The sequence below is a fragment of the Cnephaeus nilssonii genome (assembly GCF_951640355.1).
Source record: "Cnephaeus nilssonii genome assembly, chromosome: 19".
Lineage (NCBI taxonomy): Eukaryota > Metazoa > Chordata > Mammalia > Chiroptera > Vespertilionidae > Cnephaeus > Cnephaeus nilssonii.
In genome coordinates this window covers 9643751-9664409 of record NC_137090.1, presented here as the reverse complement: position 1 = coordinate 9664409, position 20659 = coordinate 9643751, and the positions used below count along the sequence as shown (strand labels likewise).

The 20659-nt window shown below is 55.8% G+C and overlaps 1 protein-coding gene across 1 annotated transcript; it reads right to left on the bottom strand.

Annotated features, from left to right (window-relative positions):
• Positions 1-74: 74 nt before the first annotated feature.
• On the bottom strand, positions 75-16496 carry GPR179 (G protein-coupled receptor 179; the record flags this gene model as incomplete). The annotated part of the gene is made up of 11 exons (XM_079797756.1): positions 75-5153; positions 7396-7542; positions 8064-8169; positions 8752-8890; positions 9057-9295; positions 9597-9706; positions 10275-10343; positions 11164-11399; positions 11563-11650; positions 14043-14151; positions 15703-16496. 11 exons carry the CDS (start codon positions 16494-16496, stop codon positions 75-77), a joined length of 7116 nt encoding a protein of 2371 aa, XP_079653882.1.
• Positions 16497-20659: the final 4163 nt, after the last annotated feature.

Sequence of the window (20659 nt, the reverse complement as noted above, 5' to 3'; positions counted from 1 at the left end):
GGACTTGGACAGGACTTTGGCTCCTGAAAGCCAGCCACCCGATGTTTGACCTCACGCGAGTTTAAAGGGAATTGTTACTCCCAATCCCAAGGATAGACAGTTGGAGGGACGAGTTCTTCATGTGGATCTTTGGAAGCCACTTCTCCTTGGTGTTCAGTTAGGGAAGAAGAATTCTGAGCCTCAGCTTCTTGGAGAGTTGGCCCTGCAGCTAAGCTGGTTCTTGGCCCAAGCCCTGAAGGCCCTTGGAATTCTCTGACACCTTCCGGAGTGAAAGAGCTGGCTGGCTGGCTCATTTGGGGGCGGGAGCACTTGCTCTCTGGAAGGAAGCTACCCAGAGGCCTCTGGATGGAAAGGCCAGGTGGGTTCTCGGAGCCTCTGGGGGAAAATGTTTCTGTCTGCGTTGCTGTTAAAGCCGGGAGGCCAGATTCCTCAGATGGGGCTCCAGATTCCTCCCAAGGGCAGATGTCTGCCATGGTGCCTTTTATTTTATTTCCTTCTGGATCTGTGACTTCCCATTGATACAGCTCTGGCACCCTGCTCCCCACACTCCTTGCTCCAGGGGGACTGACTTTGGCTTGGTCAGCGTCCAGAGCATCTGGCTGGGGGAGGAGTCCCCCTGAATCCATGCCTGCCCAGGGGCAGACGGTCTCCTGCTCTCTGCTGCCTTTGGCTGCTGCTTTTGAAAAGTGGTCTTCAGCCCCGCCAGACCCTGCCTTTGGAAGGAACACCTCTCCTTGCCCTTGGAGTGCTCTGTCCACCTCCTGTTCGGGGCCCTCTTCCTCTGCGGCCGCTGTGCTCATCTCCCAAGGGCAGATTTCTGCTCTCTTGGCAGAGAGAGCCTCTGCCGCTTCCCATGGACACGCTTCTGCCACGCTGGCCTCCACACTGCCTGCTGCCTCCACACTGCCTGCTGCCTCAGCAGTGCCTTTGCTGCTGTCAGACGCTTGTGGAGCTGGTTGTGGGGACAGACCTCCTCTGTCTTGACTCTCCCAGGGACACACAGCCTCCTGCTTCCTGTCTGCCCTCTCGGGCTTTTCCTCAACTGCCCCAACTTGGGGCTCTGGTTTTCCTGGAGCTTTCCCCTCCTCTTGAGGGTCCCCTTTTCCGCTCCGTGTTGACACTCCTCCTTCAGGGATTCTTTCCGTCCCCTCCCAGGGACAGACCTCTGCTTTGATGCTGCTGTCAGGCTGACGAGCATTTGAGGCAGGAGCATCCCAGGGGCACACCTCCGCGCGCCTGCCCCCGACGCTGACCAGTCTCTGAGAGCCGGCTCTCGGTTGGTCGGGGCTGGGGGGAAAGGTTGCCGGGGCCGCGCCCTCCCACGGACAGACAGACTGGAGCTCCTCGTTTGCTTTCTCCCCGTCTTCAGTAGCGGCTCCTGCCTTTGAAGATGGGGCTTTTCCGTGGGTTGTGTGTTCCTGGAGGGGATCCGTGTTGGGGTCTTGGATCAGGTCTCCTTTCTCCGCCACCTCGTCATCGACTCCCAGGGAATGCGCCTCTGCCACTCCCCTGCTCACGCTGCTCGGTGAGTCTGAGACCGGGGCCTGAGCAGACGGTTCCCTCAAGTCCTCCCACGGACAGATAGCTTCCTGCTCTTGACTCAGTTCTGTCTCCCTTTTTGATTTGTCTTCTTGCAGGGAGGTGAGTCTCCCCCTTTCTGGAGTTTTCTCTCTCTGCTCTGCTGAATCACTCCCCACCTCTCGTTCCAGTCCCTTCCCAGCAGCTCCTCCATTCACTTCCCAGGGACAGATCTTGGCTCTTTCGTTGGTAGATGCTTCCTCTATTTCCCAGGGACACACCTCAGCTGGCCTGCCCCCCACGTCATCCAGTTCCTGGAATCCAGCTTTTGATCGGTCAGTGTTCACAGTGTCTGAATGCTGGGAGGAGCTGCCTGGATCCACGCTCGCCCACGGACAGGTCACCTCCCGCCCCCCAGCTGGCCTCTCTGGCTTCTTTGGAGCAGTAACAGCTACCTCACCGGGTCCAGGATCTGCAGAATCCTTTCCTGTAATGTTTGGAAGTTTCCTAATGGCCTCACCTCCCAGAGCTTGTTCCTCCCCTGCTCCGGCACTCACCTCCCAGGGACAGATCTCTGCCCTCTCAGCAGACAGGGTGTCCTCCACGTCCCATGGACAGATTTCGGCAGCTTTGCTTCCCACACCGCCTGACACCTGGAAACCGGCTTTGGGTCTGTCTGTGTCTTGAGGACCTGGTTGTGGGTGGAATCTGCCAGGGTCCACACTCTCCCAAGGACAGACGGCTTCCCGCTTTTGGAGCTCTCGTCCCTCAGGCTTCCCCCAAGCGGTGACATCTTTGATTCCTGGTGTTTCAGGCATTTTCTCCTTGTCCTTTTGAGATTCTCCTCCTTTGGGGGCCTGTCCCGATGTCCAGTCCTCTGTTGCTTCACTTACCTCCCAGGGACAGATTTCTGCCTTTCCCTCTGGCTCGAGGTCTTCCCGTGGGCATCCCTGTGTGGCCCTGCTTCCTCCATTGCTGAGGAGTTGGCCGCCGGCTCTGGAGCAGGAATTGTCCAGACCTGGGCTGGAGTGCCCAGGGGCTGTGCTCTCCCTGGGACACAGCGGCTCCTGCTGTGGACCAGATATCTGCACTGCTTTCCCAGTTTGTCCCCCGGTCTCCCCAAAGAGCCCATTTCTGGAGGCTTGACCCTCTTCTTGGACAGAGTCTCCACCGGTCCCCTGATGTAGCATTTCCTTCCCCACTTCCTCATCACCCAGCTCCCAGGGACAAATCTCTGCTTTCCTGATAGCAGGAGCCTCCCCTGCCTCCCGTGGACACACCTCCGCAACGCTCCTCGGGCACTCGGCAGTTCCTGGCGCCTCCGTAGAGATTGCTACGGGGCCGCGGAAATCAGTCCTCTCCCATGAACAGTGAGACTCCAAGTCTCTTCCCAGTTTCTCTTCTTTCCCGGAGGTTGCCTTCCTGGGACTTTTCTGCTCTTCCTGGGGCAGCTTCTTCACTCCCTCCTGGGATGGTTTCTCATTCTCTCCTCCTTCACTGGCCTCCCAGGGACAGAGCTCTGCCTTGGCCACGTCAGGTGTACACGCTTCTGGGCCTGTGACTTCCTGCGGACACTTTCCCTCCTCTTTAGCCTCCAGACTGCCCCCTGCCTCAGACCTGCCCGTGGTTCTCTCAGAGTCCTGAGGGGCCAGGTCCCTGGGATTGGCGTTCTCCCAGGGACACACTGCCTCCTGCCCCCTGACCAGCCTCTCGGGCTTTTTCCGAGCCAGGGCAGCCACACCTTTCGGCTCGGATTCTTCTGGGGCTTTCCCCCTCTCTCCTCGGGGGTCATCTAGATCTTGTCGTAATGCTCCCTTCTCCGGGCCTCCGCTCACCTCCCAAGGGCAGATTTCAGCCTTGTTGCTCTCAGGCAGACTTGTTTCTGACTCGGGGACTTCCCAGGGGCAAACCTCTGCCACCCTGCAGCCGGCACTGCCCAGGTGCTGGAGGCCGGCTCTGAGCAGCTCCTGCCTCCCTGCAGGCCCTTCTTGTGCTTGCTCAGCACTTTTGTCCCCAGCTGTGCCCTGCCTGACTTGCCTCAGTGTGGCAGGCCCTGTTCTACCTGCTCTCTCCACGGTCCCCTCCCCTTGGCCTTGAGCTGTTCTCCTGCCTCTGTCTTCTTGTTCCCTGCTGCCCTCCTGGTGACAGACGTGGAGCATTCTGCTGGTGTGTGCATTCTGCTGGTTCTGGAGGGACTCCTCATCTTCGCAGGGGGCGAGGGCGGCCTGCTTACTCACCACCTTGCGCCCGCCTGGCCTGGGGGACCTGGGGCATGCCCCCACCCCCTCTCCTGAAGCTCGGCCCTTGTCCTTCTCAGGACTCCCTTCCCCACTCCCCTTTTCCCTGTGTGTGCTCCGGGAACGGGTCAGAGCTTTGATCGCCAGTCCCAGGCTGCGCACCGAACCCTGCTGAACAGGGGTCTTGAGGCTGTGGGATTTAGAAAAGATCTTGGGCCTGTCCTCGTCCACATCATCAGCTTCCCCCTGGAGACGCCTGTCCTCCGTGTCCCTCCCATTCTCCCCAGCACCCCTTTTCTCCACTGCGACAGAGAGGGCCCGCCAGAGCCTTGCCCGAGCTGGGCCAGGGGAGTGGTTGCCTCGCTCTGGCCCTGAGGGGCCTTCTTGGGCCACGTTGTCTTTCTTGACTGGCAGCTCTGCATTCTCCCAAGGGCAGATGAAGGTGAGTAAGCTGGGGCTTTGGGTGAGTATCGGGACTGCCGCGAGGGCAGGGACTGGGGCCAGAACTGGGGCTGGGCCTGGTCTGAGAGCTGGAGCCAAGGTGGAAGTGGGAGCCAGCATCCTTGGCTCTCCCGGGCAGGCCCCAGACAGGGCCGTGATGGGCGTGGAGACCTGGTGCCGGATGGGTGAGTGGGTCAGCCTTCGGGCAGCCTCTTTCTGAGGCTTCCCAGGGGCATAGGAGCTGTCCATGCTGCTGCTGCTCTTGGCAGGGGAAGGTGGGGCTGACAGAGGGGCCCCTCGAGCTCCCTGCAGCCTCCTGGCCGATGGCCTCCGAACTGGGCTCCGCACTGGACTCCGAACTGGACTCGCCAAGGCCGCCTCTGCCCTCTTTCTCTCCTCTCGTTCCTTTGCCTGCCGATAGCTCTCCTCCAGATAGGCCTGGCTGGCCACCAGCAGGGCCTTTTCCCCGGAGCCAGCCATGACGCTGAGCGACTTCTGCAGGGAGGCAGGCCGGGCTCTGGGCAGCCTCTCTCCCACCGTCAGGTTGTGGGCGCTGGCCGACCTGAAGCCCAGGGCAGGAGGCCCCTCTGCCAACTCGCGGCTCTCCGCCGGGGAGGCCCTCCTGGCCAGCTTCCTCCGCAGCAGCGAGTCGAGGAGCGCCGGGTCCTGCTCCCTGCAGTGGTTGTGGTCGTAGGTGCTGCGGGACTTGCGCAGGGCCCGTGGCCCCTCGGGGTCCTGGAGGCTGGAGCTGAGGAGCCTGCGGCGGGAGGAGCTGGGCAGGCTGCCGCGGCCTGGGGAGCCCGAGTCCCGGGAGTGCTGCCGGGCCAGGTACCTCATGAAGGAGCGGCCCAGGCCCTGGCGCGAGTTGCCCCGCTTCTTGGGCAGGTGGGGGTTGTTAGCAGCCATTTCCTTGGTCTTGTGGACCTCCAGCTGGGCGTAGAGCTTCTTCAACTCATCCTGGGGGAAGGGAGGACCGAGGAGAGCAGAGCTGACATTGGGACCAATGGGCTGGTCTCTCCGTCCATTGGCTGCACTGTTATCCCCCTCAGCCCTTATTTAGACCATTTTCTCTGGGGGAATCGCTTCCCCCCAAGCTGTGTCCCTTCCTTGCTTTTAAACATTGCAGGCCCTAACCGGTTTGGCTCAGTGGATAGAGCATCAGCCCACAGACTGAAGGGTCCTGGGTTCGATTCCAGTCAAGGGCAAGTACCTCGGTTGCAGGCTTCATCCCAGTCCTGGTTGGGGTACATGCGGGAGGCAACCAATCAATGTGTCTCTCTCACATCAACATTTCTCTCTCTCTGTCTCTCACCCTCCTTTCCACTCTCTCTAAAAATCAATGGAAAAATATCCTCAGGTGAGGATAAACCAAAAATAAATAAATAAATAAATAAATAAATAAATAAGCCTCTCAGCCCAGCCAGCATGGCTCAGTGGTTGAGCATCAACCTATGAACCAGGAGGTCACAGTTCAATTCCGGGTCAGGACAAATGCCTGGGTTTTGAGCTCAATCCCCAGTAGGGGGCGTGCAGGAGGCAGCCAATCAATGGTTCTCTCTCATCATTGATGTTTCTATCTCTCTCTTCCTCTCTGAAATCAATAAAAATAAAAGAAACCTCTCAGAATTCACCGCTCCATTTCTGCAAGAGCAGCGCCAGCCTGGTTCGCAGCCGGACCCACTCAGCTCTGAGGACGCAGTGTGTACTCACTTCCCGGGGCACTGTGGTCTGAGGGGGGCAGGAAACCTGAGTTTGAGGCTGCTGACTGATGTGCCTCGAGGGTGTTTTCTTGACCTCTCTGAGCCTCTGCTTCTATAAAATGACAATAACTGGCTGCCTAGTGTTCGCTTCCTGAGAAGGATTATGTGAGATTGAGGGACGATGAGTATGAAAAGTGCCATATTCAGGTGTGAGTGAGACAGTGGGGCCTGGGAAGTCTCTGATACTCTGGATCTCTGCCCAGAGCCGGCCTAGGGAGAGTAGATTGGTTGCTGCTCCGCACAGTGGAGGGCCAGGGGTGGCGTGGCCGTGGCCGTGGCCTCCACACTCTCTGGGTTCCCTGCAGGATTGGGGTCTCAGTTCAGCCTATACCCAGGGGGCAGGAGGCAGGGTAGGCAGAGCTCAGACGGTGTAGAGGACACAGGGGGAATGAGAGCCAGAGGCAGTTGGGACAGGAAGGAATTGGGAGATGTAACAAGTCAGGAGGAGAGGTGGGCCCCAGTGGAGGGGGAGGGATGGACAGAATGGCTTCCTGAGGGTTCCCCACACTAGGTTTTATAAGACAACTAGAGGCTTGGTGCACAAAATTCGTGCACGTGGGTGGAGGGTGTCCCTCAGCCCGGCCTGTGCCCTCTCACAATCCGGGACCCCTCAGATAGGGTCCTAGGCCTAGCCTGAGATCAGGGCCCATTAGGGCTTTCCTTCCCCCGGCTGCCGGCAGCTGGCCCTGCCCCCGCCACTGCCTCTGCTTGTCATCTGTGCGGCGCTGCCCCCCTCTACAGGCGACAGGTGTGGGGTGCGATCACTTGGCTGGCCTGGGCCTCCCTCTGCGGGACATTCATGGGGTGATGGCGGGGCCCCTCCACCAATCACATCGCACCCGCCTTGGCTGGCCTGGCGCCAGTGCGTGTCATAGCGTGGTCATCCAGACAGTCGGTTGTTCTGCTGTTCGGTCGTTTGGTCAATTTGCATATTACACTTTTATTATTATTGACGGGCTTAGACCGCCAGGTCTCCTTATTTCCTACCCACTGAGCCCCTCATTAGGGTTCCCAGGACTGTAATGATATCCCTAAGCAGCAAAGTGAGAGTACGGATGCGCTCCTGTGAGACTCAGGAAGAACTTCCTTCTCTAAGAGCCAGGAAAAGGGACCCTTGGTAGCCACTCGCTGCCTGCCCGGCCCCAACTGGCTAGAGCCACCACTGCCCCAGTGTGCTGGAGACTCTGAGTCTGCCCCTTGTGATGCCCCTGCAGCTGGGGAGTGGGGGACGTGGGATGAGAGCTCTGCCTCTGACTTTAAAGAGAGTCAGGGGAAGGAGCTCAGGGCGATGGTAGAGAAGGGAGGGAGGCAAGTCTCGGAGGGAAAGCTAGGAGCAGGGCTGCAGCGCTCCCTGCCGGGTCCCTGGAAGCTAGCACCAAAGGGAGGTGGAGAGGGCAGAGGGCAGGGGGGGGGGTGCGGAGAGGGCGAGAGGCACCTACCCGAATGTCTCCAGGGTCCAGGCTGCGCTCGCTCCAAGCGGAGACGGTGCTGCTGTTGAAGTAGGAGCCTGAGCGCTGCAGGTCCAGCTCGTCCTCAAACTCCTCATCCACCATCTCCGCTCGGGGAGGAGCCCCCGGCCTCCAGAACTGCCAGGGAATGGGCGGGAGTGGGAAAAAGACTCGCCTTGGGTCCCTGTTCACGACTCCCCCGCCCACCTGCCCCGTGGAATAAGTCTTCATGAATCTTCACCCCCTCTCTGACTCGGAATTCCGGGGACCGAAGACTTGTGCTTCCTCTCATCCTCCCTGATCTCGAGCTTAGAGACCAGGGGGTCTCGGCCTCCTTCCTGCCTCTGTAACTCCTGGCCATGTCTTCAGCTCCCCACCCCTCTCTCTGTAACTGCTCCCCGGTGGTCTTCAGAGCCCTCCCACCTTAAAGCTTTGTTACAAAGACCCCTCCAGTTCTTCCTCTTACTTCCCTTGCCCCGGGGTTGGGGGTAGCTTCCTCCCCCCAAGTGGGCTCCTTCCTTAGGATCAGAGCCCGCACACCCACAGGGTGTCCTCTTCCCCAGGACCTGGGGATGGCGCTGCTGCTGCAGATCCGCGGGGCAGGGTGGGCGGGGGGGGGGGGGGGAGGCTGCCTTATATCCCGAGGGGGAAGAGCTTACCTTAGGGATGAAGAGCAGAGCCAGGGTGGCGGTGACTGTGCTGTGGGTGTGGAAGAAGAAGAGGAGGAGCGTCCAGTCCGGGTGCAGGGAGGGAACCAGCACAAACCTGAGAGTGGATGGGAGGGAGATTCTTACCGTGGGTGGGGTGGCCTCTTCCCCTCCCCACTCTCCCTTGCCCCAGCTCCAGCCTGATCTCCATGGAGCTGTGGGTGGGTGAGGAGGGCACTCTTCCTTCTCGCCCTCTCTGGGATGGAGGTCCTGCCTCCAGGAGCCCTCCCATACGCCAGCTCGCCTTCTCTGGCTGCCTCCAGTACAGGCTTGGCCCCACAGCCCTATTATGGATCACCTTGTGGGCAATTCTGCCTCCACCACAGGGCCAGGTCCTTATGGACACACGGCAGACGTGCTACTGGGACAGCTGAGATGGGAGGTGGGAGAGTCAGGGAGAACTGAGCAAGCATGGGAGGGCACTTCCTCTTCCTGGGTGTTGGGTGAGACATGGGATACGAGAAGGGTATCTACGGGGTAGGGAGAGAGCTACAGGCAGGTGGGCGGGGGGGGCTTCCTCACCTTGCTGAGGCATAGGGGTGCTGTAGGGATGGCCATGGGGAGGGGGTGCCTCATCTAGGAGGAGCGAGGAGTAGTGTTGGGGGGGGGGGGGAGTCGTGAGTAGGTGGCCTGTCCTCACCTGGCTGCATGGAAGGCAGCAGAGAGCAGCAGCTCGTTGTGCAGGGCGATGCCCATGTAGCGCGGCTCGTGGAAGGCGGAGGGCACCGCCCGCGTGGCGTAGCAGAGGAAGCTGCCCCAGCAGAGGAGCAGCATCTCGGCTGTGGGGAGCCGTGAGGGACAGAGCGGGCGCCCCCTCAGCAGCCAGCCTACCCCTTTCTCTGCAGGGTTTGCTGGGAGGGACCGGGGCAAGGGCTCGGGTACAGGGCAGGAGGAGCTGGACCAGAGGACGTGGAAAGGCAGGGCCGGGCCCAGCGTGAGACTCACCAACAACCATGGTGTAGTCCCAGCGGTCGTGATGGCAGAGGTAGAAGTGGCGGCCCGTGGGCGTGTGGCCTCGGGTCACCAGGGGGGTGTGCAGCACGCCTCGCTCCAGGACCCGCACTGTCCACACAGCCAGGAAGCCCAGCACGAGCAGCAGGAGCAGCCCCAGACGCCGAAGCTGCTGCCCGCTGCTTAGATGGGGGCCCCGCTGGGCCGTTCGAGACAGAAACAGCTGGAGCACTCTACAGGGGTACAGAGGGTGGGTGGGGGAGAGGGGAGGGCCTAGGAGCGGGGGCCAGGGCTCTGTCCTCTGACCACTGCTTCCCTCCCCTCCACATGTACCTGTTTCCCCATCCCTTCCATGGTTCGCTGCCTCCTGGACCCCAGAAAAGTGATGTGGAGGGGAGGACAATAGTGATGGGGGCAGGCCTTGGGGACAGGGCGTGGAGCTGGTACGGATCTGACTGTGAAGAACTCCATTCCACCGGTGAGCTGGGCTGGCGGAAGTGAGCAGCGTGAGAGCAGGCCTGCTCCAGCCCCTACCTGTAAAGCTTGAGTATAACGGTGCCGTAGACAATGGCAAAACCCAGCAGCCGGACCCAGCGGAGAGCGATGCAGCGGAACACACTGGGCTTGAAGTACAGGATGAAGACCTGTTTGGGGGGGAGATGGGGGCAAAAATGGCTGCTTTCCACTGCACTCCTACTATGTGCCAGGCCTCCTAACAACCTTGTAACGGAAGCATCATCACCTCCATTCTGCACAGGAGCAGCTTAAGAACCAGAGAGGTGCCCTGGCCGGTGTGGCTCGGTTGGGCCTTGTCCCATGCACAAAAAGTTTGCTGATTCGATGCCACATGCCCGGGTTGTGGGCTCAATCCCCTGTAGGGGGTGTGCAGGAGGCAGCTGAGCTGTTACCCTTTCCCATCGATGGTTCTCTCTCTCTCCCTTTCCCTTCCTTTCTCTCTAAAAAAATCAATAATAAAAAAATCTTTTATTTCTAAAAAAGAATCAGAGAGGTTAGGTAACTTGTCCTAAGTCACACAGTGGGTCATAGAGTTCTTTTAAGCCTGCCATTTGTTGATCTGAGTAGGGGGATTTAAAGGTCTCTTATCCCCTCCCCCCACAGGGCAGAGAATAAACATTCTGGGGTTTGGAGGGTTCCACGTTGGGACTGTGGGGACCCTGGGGGGTGGAGGTCAGCCGCTGGCCATGAACTCACAGGGAAGTAAAGCAGCAGGGATCCAAAAAGGATGGTTTCCAGCAGGACAACTCCAGACGCCCGGATCCTCTGTGAACCCAGGAACAAGAGAGGCGGGTAAGCAGGGTGGGAGGACAGCCTGGGTGAGGGTGTGGGAGGGTCGCAGACCTGTTTTAGGGGTCACTCAGTGGTCCTGGGCTAAGACTTTACCCCATAACAGTAGCTCCGCCCTCCATCCTCAGCCGCACTCCTATTCCCACCACAGGCTCTTAGCTCCCCTGGCACGAAGCCTGGCTAAGGCCCTGGTTTCAGCCCCCACCAGCCTAGCCCCATTCTCCTCCCCACCCCAGCCTGGGCCTTGCTGCAGACCTGGGCTCAGATCAGAGGCTGCTGCAGCTGGAAGGTACCTCAGGCACCCCCTCCAAGCTTTGGTTCAGACTGCTCCCTGGTCTAGAGGTCTCCATCCCTGCCCGGTAACCATCTGGTTGAACTTCAAATGGCACATTCTCCAGAACGTCTTTCCCAGGTCAGCTCAGGCAGGACAACGGGGTCCTTTCCTGGGCTGCCACAGAAGCCAACACTTAGCTCTGTCCTCAGCCCTGTCTCGCTGCGCTGTCATTTATTTGCATGTCTGTGTCCTCCATTCACCTGGGAGCTCCCTAAGGGTCCAGATCACATCCCCTAGTAGCTCCACACTATTTTGAATCAAGTCAAGTGCCTTCATTTTACAGGTGAAGGAACAGGTCTAAGTGGTGAGGTCACTTACCTAATGGCACACAGGGTGTTAGATTAAGAATCCAGACCAGAAACCCATTTCTCCCAGATTCTCGTAGCCTCTGGTCTCGTTGACGCTAGGGGCCCAAGATGGGTAGGACGTGTGTGTAGAAGAGAGACGTGGAGCCTTGCTTACCTTGCTCTGGCGGCAGCGGTAGGAGACCAGCATGCTCAGGAAGACAGTCAACATGCAGCAGGCCTGGCAGGCCAACACCGCTGCCCGCAAAGCCCGGGCCTCCTCTACCAGGCATGGCGTGGCATCCAGGCAGCTGGAGCAGCCCTCAGCACAAGGCTGGCACTGAAGCAGCCTTCCGGAGCTGCCTTGCGGGGACCCAAATTGCCCGGTAGGCTGGGTGGCGTTCTCCTCTAACCCTATAAAGAACAAGATGGGCGCAGAGAGAGCGGCACGGCTGGCGCATGCTGACATCCTAGCCTTCTCTCCCAGTGGTCACCACAGCCCTCTTCCTGCCCTCTGTGGTGGCTCTGGGATAGGGTCAGGAGGAGAGGAATGAGGAGGAACTCCACAATTACATACCCCTGGAGAGGTTTGCCCCGTAGAAGCCAGGTTGGCAGCGGCAGAGGTAGCGGCCAAGGACAAAGCCCTGACTCTCCAGAGGGATGCACTGTGGGAATGACAAAAAAAAACACAACAAAACAAAACAACAACAAAAAACATACAATAGATATTTGTATGGGGCTTTCCCTCCCGGTAAGAGATGGAGGATCGCCGAAACCGGTTTGGCTCAGTGGATAGAGTGTCCGCCTGCGGACTGAAAGGTCCCAGGTTTGATTCCGGTCAAGGGCACGGGCCTTGGTTGTGGGCACCTCCCCAGTGGGAGGTGTGCAGGAGGCGGCTGATCAATGTTTCTCTCTCATCGATGTTTCTGGCTTTCTATCCCTCTCCCTTCCTCTCTGTAAAAAATCAATAAAATATATTAAAAAAAAAAAAAAAAAAAAAGAAAGAGCCGAAACCGGTTTGGCTCAGTGGATAGAGCGTCCGCCTGCGGACTGAAAGGTCCCAGGTTCGATTCCGGTCAGGGGCACATACGTTGGTTGCGGGCACATCCCCAGTAGGGGGCGTGCAGGAGGCAGCTGATCGATGTTTCTCTCTCATCGATGTTTCTAACTCTCTATCCCTCTCCCTTCCTCTCTGTAAAAATCAATAATAATAATAAAAAGACTACAATATATATTTAAAAAAAAAAGAAAAGAGAGAGAGAGATGGAGGACCCATCTACCTTCCTATCCATTGCACCTGGGTCCACCCTAGGGCATCTCACCAGAAGCCCTCCTTAGTCCCAGGGAAGCCTTCCCTCAGTGGGGACCCTACTGTACCCCACACCCACTGCCACTCTTCTCCAAGAGACACCCAAGCAAAGAGGATGGGGCTAGACCACCCTTTTATTCAGACCAGCGGTGACAGGAGCCTCCCAGGTCCCACTTCCCAGCGCCCAGCGGGGCGAGTGAGGTGCTGCGGGAGGTGGAAGTAGGAAGAACTCTGAGCCCAACCACACCCGTGTGCCGGCATCCTGCTTCAAAGGGTGCCTTCAGCCCCCTCTTGGGCATACCAGTGGATTGAAAAGGCTCCCACAGAGGAGTGGCTTCCTCCGTCAGGGGCCATCTGGCCTTGGCACAGGCCTGCTTTCCCCAGCCCTAATGCCAGGCTAATGCCAGGCTGGTGGGATGCCAAGGCCAGCTCTTTATTCCACCTCCGCCCATTAATATTTACCCAGCAGGGGACAGAGCAGACCTCAGAGCCGGGTGAGGAAGATGAGCCCATGGATGAAACCAGGTCTGCTGTAGGGGAAGGCTAGAAACAGCATCAGGCAAGGGAAAGGGTGAACGCTCAGAGATGCTTTTTTTAAATTTTATTTTAATATTTTGTGTATATTTTTATTGATTGAAGGGAGAGGGGTATAAAATAGAAACATCAATGATGAGAGAGATTCATTGATCAGCTGCCTCCTGCAACCCCACTCCTCCCCCCGTCCCCTACTGGGGATCGAGCCCGCAACCAGGTCATGTGCCCTGACCCTGAATAGAACCGTGACTTCCTGGTTTATGTGTGAATGCTCAACCACTGGCCAGCAGACCCTTGGAGATGAGGGTGCTGATTCTGAAGCCGTGGCCCAGCTTCCCCTCTTGCCTGAACCACCGGATCACGTTCTGCTCTTGCCACCGTCTGCACAATCAGACTAAAGCCTGCCCAGAGATGTGACTGTGGCTAGGATTTAAAATGCACCGGACAGTAGGGTCCCTTCTCTGTCCCTGGACTGACAGCTTCAAACACATGTGCCTGGAAGAGCAGCAGATGCCCCAACTGGCCCCGGGGCTGCAGGGCTCGCCTTGGCTTCAGTCTAGCTCAGGAACAAGCATGCAGTCAGTGCGACTGTGGAGCAGATTAGCGCACTGGCCTCCCAGTTCCCCAGTACTGGGCTTGCAGGATGACCAGCCATTGCTTTCCATTACCCAGATTCTTCTGCATCCATGGCTTTGATTCTGCTGGCATCTGGCCTGGGTCCCATCACCTATACCATCCCAGAGCTCTTCACGCTCCTGCTTTGGTTAGATTCCTCCCACACCTCAACCAGCAATTCCCCTTATTTCAACAAACACCAGCTGAGCATCCCTTGTGGGTCAGAAGGAGCCTGGAGCCCTGGTGACATGACATGACAATGTGGTCCAGGAGAAGGGGAGGGGATGACTAATAGAGGCTCAGAAGACGGTCCTGGAGAGGGACCCTGGAGCCCCCAGTACCAGAAGGGACAGCAGACAGGGAGGCTCACTGACATTTCAAAGAAATGAGGGTGGCTGTCTTGGGTAAAGGGTGGGGGTAGGCTGTACATGTCCCCACTTTTTAAAAGCCTGGGAACCCGTTTTTAGCTCATCACTAGGAGCTCCCCTGAAGCCCTGAAAGGCTGGTGTGCCTTTGTCAGCTGCCCCTGGGAGCTGGGTGGTGGCAGTGGTGAGAAAGGGAGGAGTCAGGACCCTATGCCCCCCCACCCTTATCCTTACCTGGGTGCTGTTGAGATCACACAGGTGCGTGTTAGAGTACCATCCTGGGCCGCTGGCACACTGATTGATGTCCACCTTCTGAAGATCTATGTCCATCTGCACCTGCCCCCTAGGGCAGCGAACTGGCAGTTAGAGGCGTAGTGGAGGCTGCCAAGGTAGACATGTGTCCTTGGGCCCCAAACTATGGGCAATGCAAGCTCTGCAAACTAGCACAGCGGTTGCAGTGTGTAGAGCGAGGGCACACGTGCCTCCCATTCCTCCAACGCTAGTAACCCTCACTGTCTCTGTGGGCAACAATCCCTCTCCCCCAGGTCGTCTCCCATCCCCATCCCTCAGCTTTTCAACCTCCTAGCACTGTGGTCGGCAAACTGCGGCTCGCGAGCCACATGCGGCTCTTTGGCCCCGTGAGTGTGGCTCTTCCACAAAATACCACGTCCTGGGCGAGTCTATTTTGAAGAAGTGGCGTTAGAAGAAGTTTAAGTTTAAAAAATTTGGCTCTCAAGAGAAATCTCAATCGTTGTTCTGTTGATATTTGGCTCTGTTGACTAATGAGTTTGCCGACCACTGGCCTAGCATTTCCTGGTTTCTATCAATTGGTAGAGGGAGGGGGCATGTCAAGACATTTGGGAGCTGGGACTTTGATGATCTGTTTGAAGGGGATTTTCACACGTTCCCACTGCATGTACACACACACACACTCACACACACATACACATTTGGAACTCAAGTATTAACCACCCCTTACCCTGCCCAAACCAGGTCTGAATTCATTATAGCAAAGGAGATACGGAATGGAGAAGCCCTGAGTTACAGCTGACGGGCCCAAGGGCTCCCAACCCCTGCTCTGGTTGAGTGGGGAGAGAGCTGGTGGGGAGCCCAGCTTCCTGCCGGCAGCAGGGAAGCCCTGCTGGGGACAGTGAAGGGGGACATGCTGGAAAAACAAAGCTGATTGTTGAGTGTCTTGAAGTACTGTGCCCATTGGCTGCCTCCTTCCCACCAGGACTCCCAATCACCTCTTTATCCTGGTTGAGGGGGGTCAGTTATTTGAGGGGTATCACAGACTCCTTGGCCAGGCCAGTCAGGAGAGTGGAACTTACTTGACATAAGAATATAGCCATTGGGAGTGACCCGAGGACCTGGCCAACTGCTGAGCAGAAGGGGCAATGGTTTCAAGTACCTCCCCTCCCCCAGCCAACTTTCTTCCTCTGGGAAAACCCTCCTTGTACAGCTCTGGATTGCTAGAAAGCAGCGGGTTCAGCTCCTGAAGTGCCCACCTGGCTCCTCCAACGTGCCTGGTGCAAGGATTATCATTTCCATCCACACCAAGCCCTCTCATGCTTCTTATGCTCAGACCTGGGGGCCGAGACCTACACCTGGCTATATCCACACCTCTTACATCTGTGCACACACAAATGTGTATCCCTATGTGTAAATACATTGATTCATACACAGTACACAGTATGTACCCTCACGCCTGTAAGTGTTCACACAGCTACACATACAGAGTCAACTGCAAATACACACTGCTGAATGCAGGTATACACATCTGTGTCCCCCAGACACACATGTGCATGCTAAATGGCCCATGCACGGCTGGGTGGACTTGGGCCCCATCCCCACAAACCCACAAATGCATCGAATCCTGAGCAAACCCACTTACCTGATCTCGGGGCTGAGGTCTGGCTTGAGTCCATAGAAGGCGGCCGAAAGAGTGAGGAGCCAGCCTGGGCGAAGCCGGCCCTCCTGGCATTCCAGGAAGGGAGGAGACAGCCGCACATGCTGCAGGTCCCCCAGATACCCATCTCCCCGGGGCCACTTGGGGCTTCCGAGGCTCCCTAGGTCATTGGTCAGCACCCGCTTCTGCAGGGCAGGGGTGGCCAGGGCCCCGGCTAAGCTCGCTTCCAGCACCCGATTCCCAGACAAGTCCTGAAGGATGGTCTCCTCTCCCATGCGGGTGGCCTGCAGGGCCAGCGGCAGGTGGCTGGCTCCTGGTGGAGGGTTAAAGGTCAGCAAAGCCCGGTATGCCCTTGGGTCCCCCTCGGCCACGCTGCGGACCAGTGCCTGGTACCACTCCACGTCCTCCTCCACACTGGACTCGCGGATGTCGTTGGCTTGCAGCAGCATGTTGAGGAAGTTGGCGGCCTGGGTCAGGGTGCCCGCTGCCCTCCCTAAGACGGGGGGAAGCCCTGGACTGGCTTCTGCCCCTGGGGCTTCATAGCGCTCGCTGCAATTCGCCCCCAACAGCTGTTGAGCATCTCCAGAGTAGAGAAAAGCCAGGGCTGCTTCAGCCCCCTCCGGGGCCACCCACTGGGGTACATATCCCGGCCTGACTTGGGAGGACGGCGGGGGCAGAGAGCGGAGGGGCCGCAGACCCCCCAGAGCCCAGCCACAGAGGAGACAGCAGCCCAGCAGCCCCCACACAGGAGGGGGCATGACCACTTGCCTGGTGCCCATCCTTGGGGCAGCGCTCCGGGAGCCTGGGGGCCCTGGGGCTCAGGAGAGCCCAGGGAGAGAGTGGCTGCAGCCTGGGTCTGCCGGCCCTCCCGCCTCCTTTCCTCGCTTTCTCTTTTCCTCTCCCCCACTTTCTCTCCACCTGTGCTGTCTTGCCTGTTTCTTTCTTCTTCCCAATGTCATCAGCTGGCTTCTGGACTTAGGCACGAGGGCTCTGCCACCTCCTCTCCGTGTGGCCCCCATCGCAAACCCTCTAATCCTGGCTCACCGCTCTTCCCTCCCCCTCTTATCCAGTGTTTGGGCTCCCCCCACCCCCCGCCACTCTCCACCCTACATCTGTTCCAGAGAGAGATAGACGGGAGGGGAGAGGGGAGAGGAAGGGACCAGTCATTCTCTCTCTCCTTCCCTCTCTTCCTGCCTCCCTCTGCCCTTTGCTCCATTATGAGAGATGGGAAAATCTGGGATGGGATGTCATAGCAACCGCAGATGAGCCCGTGCTCCCCTCTCCCCCACCCCCATTCCGCCTCCTGGCAGCAATTGCGATGGGCATGATCAAGGGGCAAGCTGCATCTCCTGGCAATCTGCTTTGGCTGCCTGTACCTCCCCCCCGGCCCCCCCCCCCCCGGACAGCATGCTCTGAACTGGAATTTGAGATTGGGGATGGCGAGGGTGGGAAGCTGAGATTCATATAACTATGATTGTACAGACTGTGGCAGTTTACAAAGTGTTTTTCATAGGCATTACCTCAATTAATCTTCCCCACAACTACGTAAGGTGAATATTCTTTTTTAAAAAATATATTTTTTATTGAGTCAGAGAGGAAGGGAGATGGAGAGAGAGGAAAACATCAATAATGAGAATCATTGATCAGCTGCCTCCTGCATGCCTCACACTGGGGATCGAGCCAGCAACCCAGGCATGCACCCTGATGGGGAATCAAACCGTGACCTCCTGGTTCATAGGTTGAGGCCCAAACATTGAGCCACGCCAGCTGGGCACCATTCCATGTTCTTGGCATTACCAGTTACCATTATTTAAGTCTAAAACACACTGGGTGAAGACATAATAGTGAGCTGTTTTTACCCTCAAGAAGCTTTTCATAGTAATAACAACTAACATTTGTAGAGTGTTTTAGCATTTACATGTAAGTCATTTAATCCCCACAACAGCCCAGCGGAGGGAGATTATTATCGACCTGCTTTTACAATGAAACACAGGTTCAAAGATGTTTAATTCTTTGCTCTTGGTCATACATTCAGGAAACGGCATGATTAGGATTCAAACGAGATAGCAGGCTCCCTCCAGTGGGACAGGGACTGAGCCTCTCTCCCTCATCACTGTACCCTGAAGCCTGGCCCATTGCTGAGCGACTGAAGTGAACCTGGTTTACATGATCTGAATTGTTCTTCACGAACTTTAAAAACTAGGGTCCTGCCGAAACCGGTTTGGCTCAGTGGATAGAGCGTCAGCCTGCGGACTCAAGGGTCCCAGGTTCGATTCCGGTCAAGGGCATGTACCTTGGTTGCGGGCACATCCCTAGTAGGGGGTGTGCAAGAGGCAGCTGATCGATGTTTCTCTCTCATCGATGTTTCTAACTTTCTATCCCTCTCTCTTCCTCTCTGTAAAAACAAAAAACAAACAAATAAAAACTAGGGTCCTGCCACTGTGGGGGCCACTTTTATAGCGTTCAGTGAAAGAGGTATGTGTAGACACAAAATCTGCTCAACGAACATACACCCACCCAACTCATATACAGATATACTTCCTTTGCTTGCATCCACAGGCCTGGACACTCACGGAAATGGAGAAAGGCAGCATTCCTTGCCCTCCTTTAGAAAGAGGCTGTGTGCATTCCCTGCGCCTCTGTGTACTCGGGACAGGTGGAAATACTCCAGGTGGCAGGCCATCTCCCTCTCAGGCCCAAAACGCAGAGGACAGCAGAGGGCGCTGCAGAGCTACGGACCTTGCGTTCTCTGGTAATCGGGTCTGGGGCCAGAGCTTTCCAGAAACAGCCAGGGATCTTAGGTGGTCTTGGTAGGCCTCAGGTGTTCTGTGATCCTATAGCAATTTCTCTTCTTTTCTCTAGAAACCTCAGCGACACCTGAGAGGTAGCTGAGGGAGAGGAGTTAGAGAATAAAATATTTGGCATCAGACAGGGTTGATTTTGAATACCACTGCAACTTTTGAATTGTGTGATCTTAGGTGAATCACTGAGTTTCAGTTTCTTCATGGGCAAGGAAGGGTATTGTTGGGCTGAATGAGATCAATTTGTATCAAGAGCCATAAGGTGTGAGGTTGAACAAACATTCAATACTTATTATCAAGGGCTTACTCTGTGCCCAGAAGGAGTCCTTGGCACTGAGAGTCCACAATGGGCAAATGTGGCCCTGACCTTCATGGAACTGACAGCTTGGTAATGGAGAAAGACTTCAATCCAACAACTCCACCGATGACAAATTATATCTGTGCCATTAAGTGCAACAAAGGAGTGGTCCTGGACCTCAGGACCTAAGGAGGAATGCCCAGGCAGGGAGATTTCCCTGAGGTAGTGAGAAGTTCAGTCTGAAGAATGAGTAGACATTTACCAAGCAAAAAGAGAGGGAAAAGCCTTTCAAGGAAAGGGAATCGCTTATGCAATGGCCAGATGTGTGCAAGCCTGACACAGGGCGAGTGGAACTACCGGGGAGAGAGAACAAGGGGAAGCTTGGTGGGAAGAGGTTGGAGAAAGGCAGGGTCAGATCACACAGGACCCCAAAAGCCTCCTTAAGGAGTTTTGTCTTTAGCTTGAAAACAATGGGAAATCATGAAGCATTATAATTACTGGCTATTGGACAAATTTCCATTTTAAAAAGGTCTTTCAGGCTGCAGGACTCATAGCAGACCCTCCACCCTCTTCCCCTCAGTGCACCCTGGGGTACCAAAGTTGCTAAATTCTGTTGGCTGCTTCTTCCTCATGATCCCTTGCATCCCTAAACACTTCGCACAGGACGATTGCAGTGGTTTCCTAACTGGTCTCCCTGCCAACAGTCTGACCTTCTCTACACATCAAGCTTTTGTTTGATCTTCACAACATGCCTGCCAGTAAGTCAAGCAGCAATCCTTATTCCTGTTTTTTCAGATGAGAAAACTGTGGTGCGATGGAGCTGGCTCATACAGGTTTGTGAGAGCCAATTATAAACATTTCAGGAATTCTGCAAGCCAGTTGTGAAACATAGCCAGTGTTAAAATTAAATTATACAAATTTATAATGGAATAAATATTAAAAACAAAGGTAATGAATTCTCAAAACTCATCACTTCCTAATAATTTTACTATTATGAATTACCTATGCTCTTGGGATTATTTATGTTGTTGTATTTTGCATGATGAAACTACTACATAATGGCATGCTACTGCTCATCTCTTTCTAACTCTGTGTTCAGATTGAAATCAACCATGACAGGAGTATTTACACCATGGAAATTGGCAAACCATACAAATGTAGTGTTTTGTTGATTATCTAGACTTTAGGAAGTGATGGAGAAAATGTTAATAGTTCAGATTTAAATTTAATGTGTTATGCCTGTGGCCATTACATTGTGAATAGAACAAAAATTGTGGACATATTCAGTATTTGAAAACCGTTTTCTGATTCAGCAAAGAAGTCACTCCCATAATTGACAGTGAAGACTGTCTTTTTTTTTTTTTTTACTTTGCTCTTACATTGACATAGAGGAAAATATTAACCAACATTCACTCCTTGGTCAACTGACACCACAGGGCTACCCTTCAAAAGCGTGGCAAAAATCAATAAAAGCATTTTGCGAGAATCAATTGGTTACATGGAACTTGCAATTGTATATTATTACTAGAGGCCCGATGCACGAAATTCATGCAAGAGTAGGCCTTCCTTCCCCTGGCTGCGGGCACCAGCTTCCCTCTGGCACGGGGATCGGGGCTTCATCGGGAAGGTCCGGTCTAATTAGCATATTACGCTTTCACTATTATAGTTTTTTTGGTAAATTGCGTGCTACCTATCTTTACATCCGTAAAATTTATGCCAAACGTATGTATTCTATACATATATCTGCATACATCTCCTTTCCCCCCCAGAGTGCCAGTTCAACATGTGTCAGCACACCTTAGAACACATCATCCATGTGTCACTGCATATACATTCACTACGT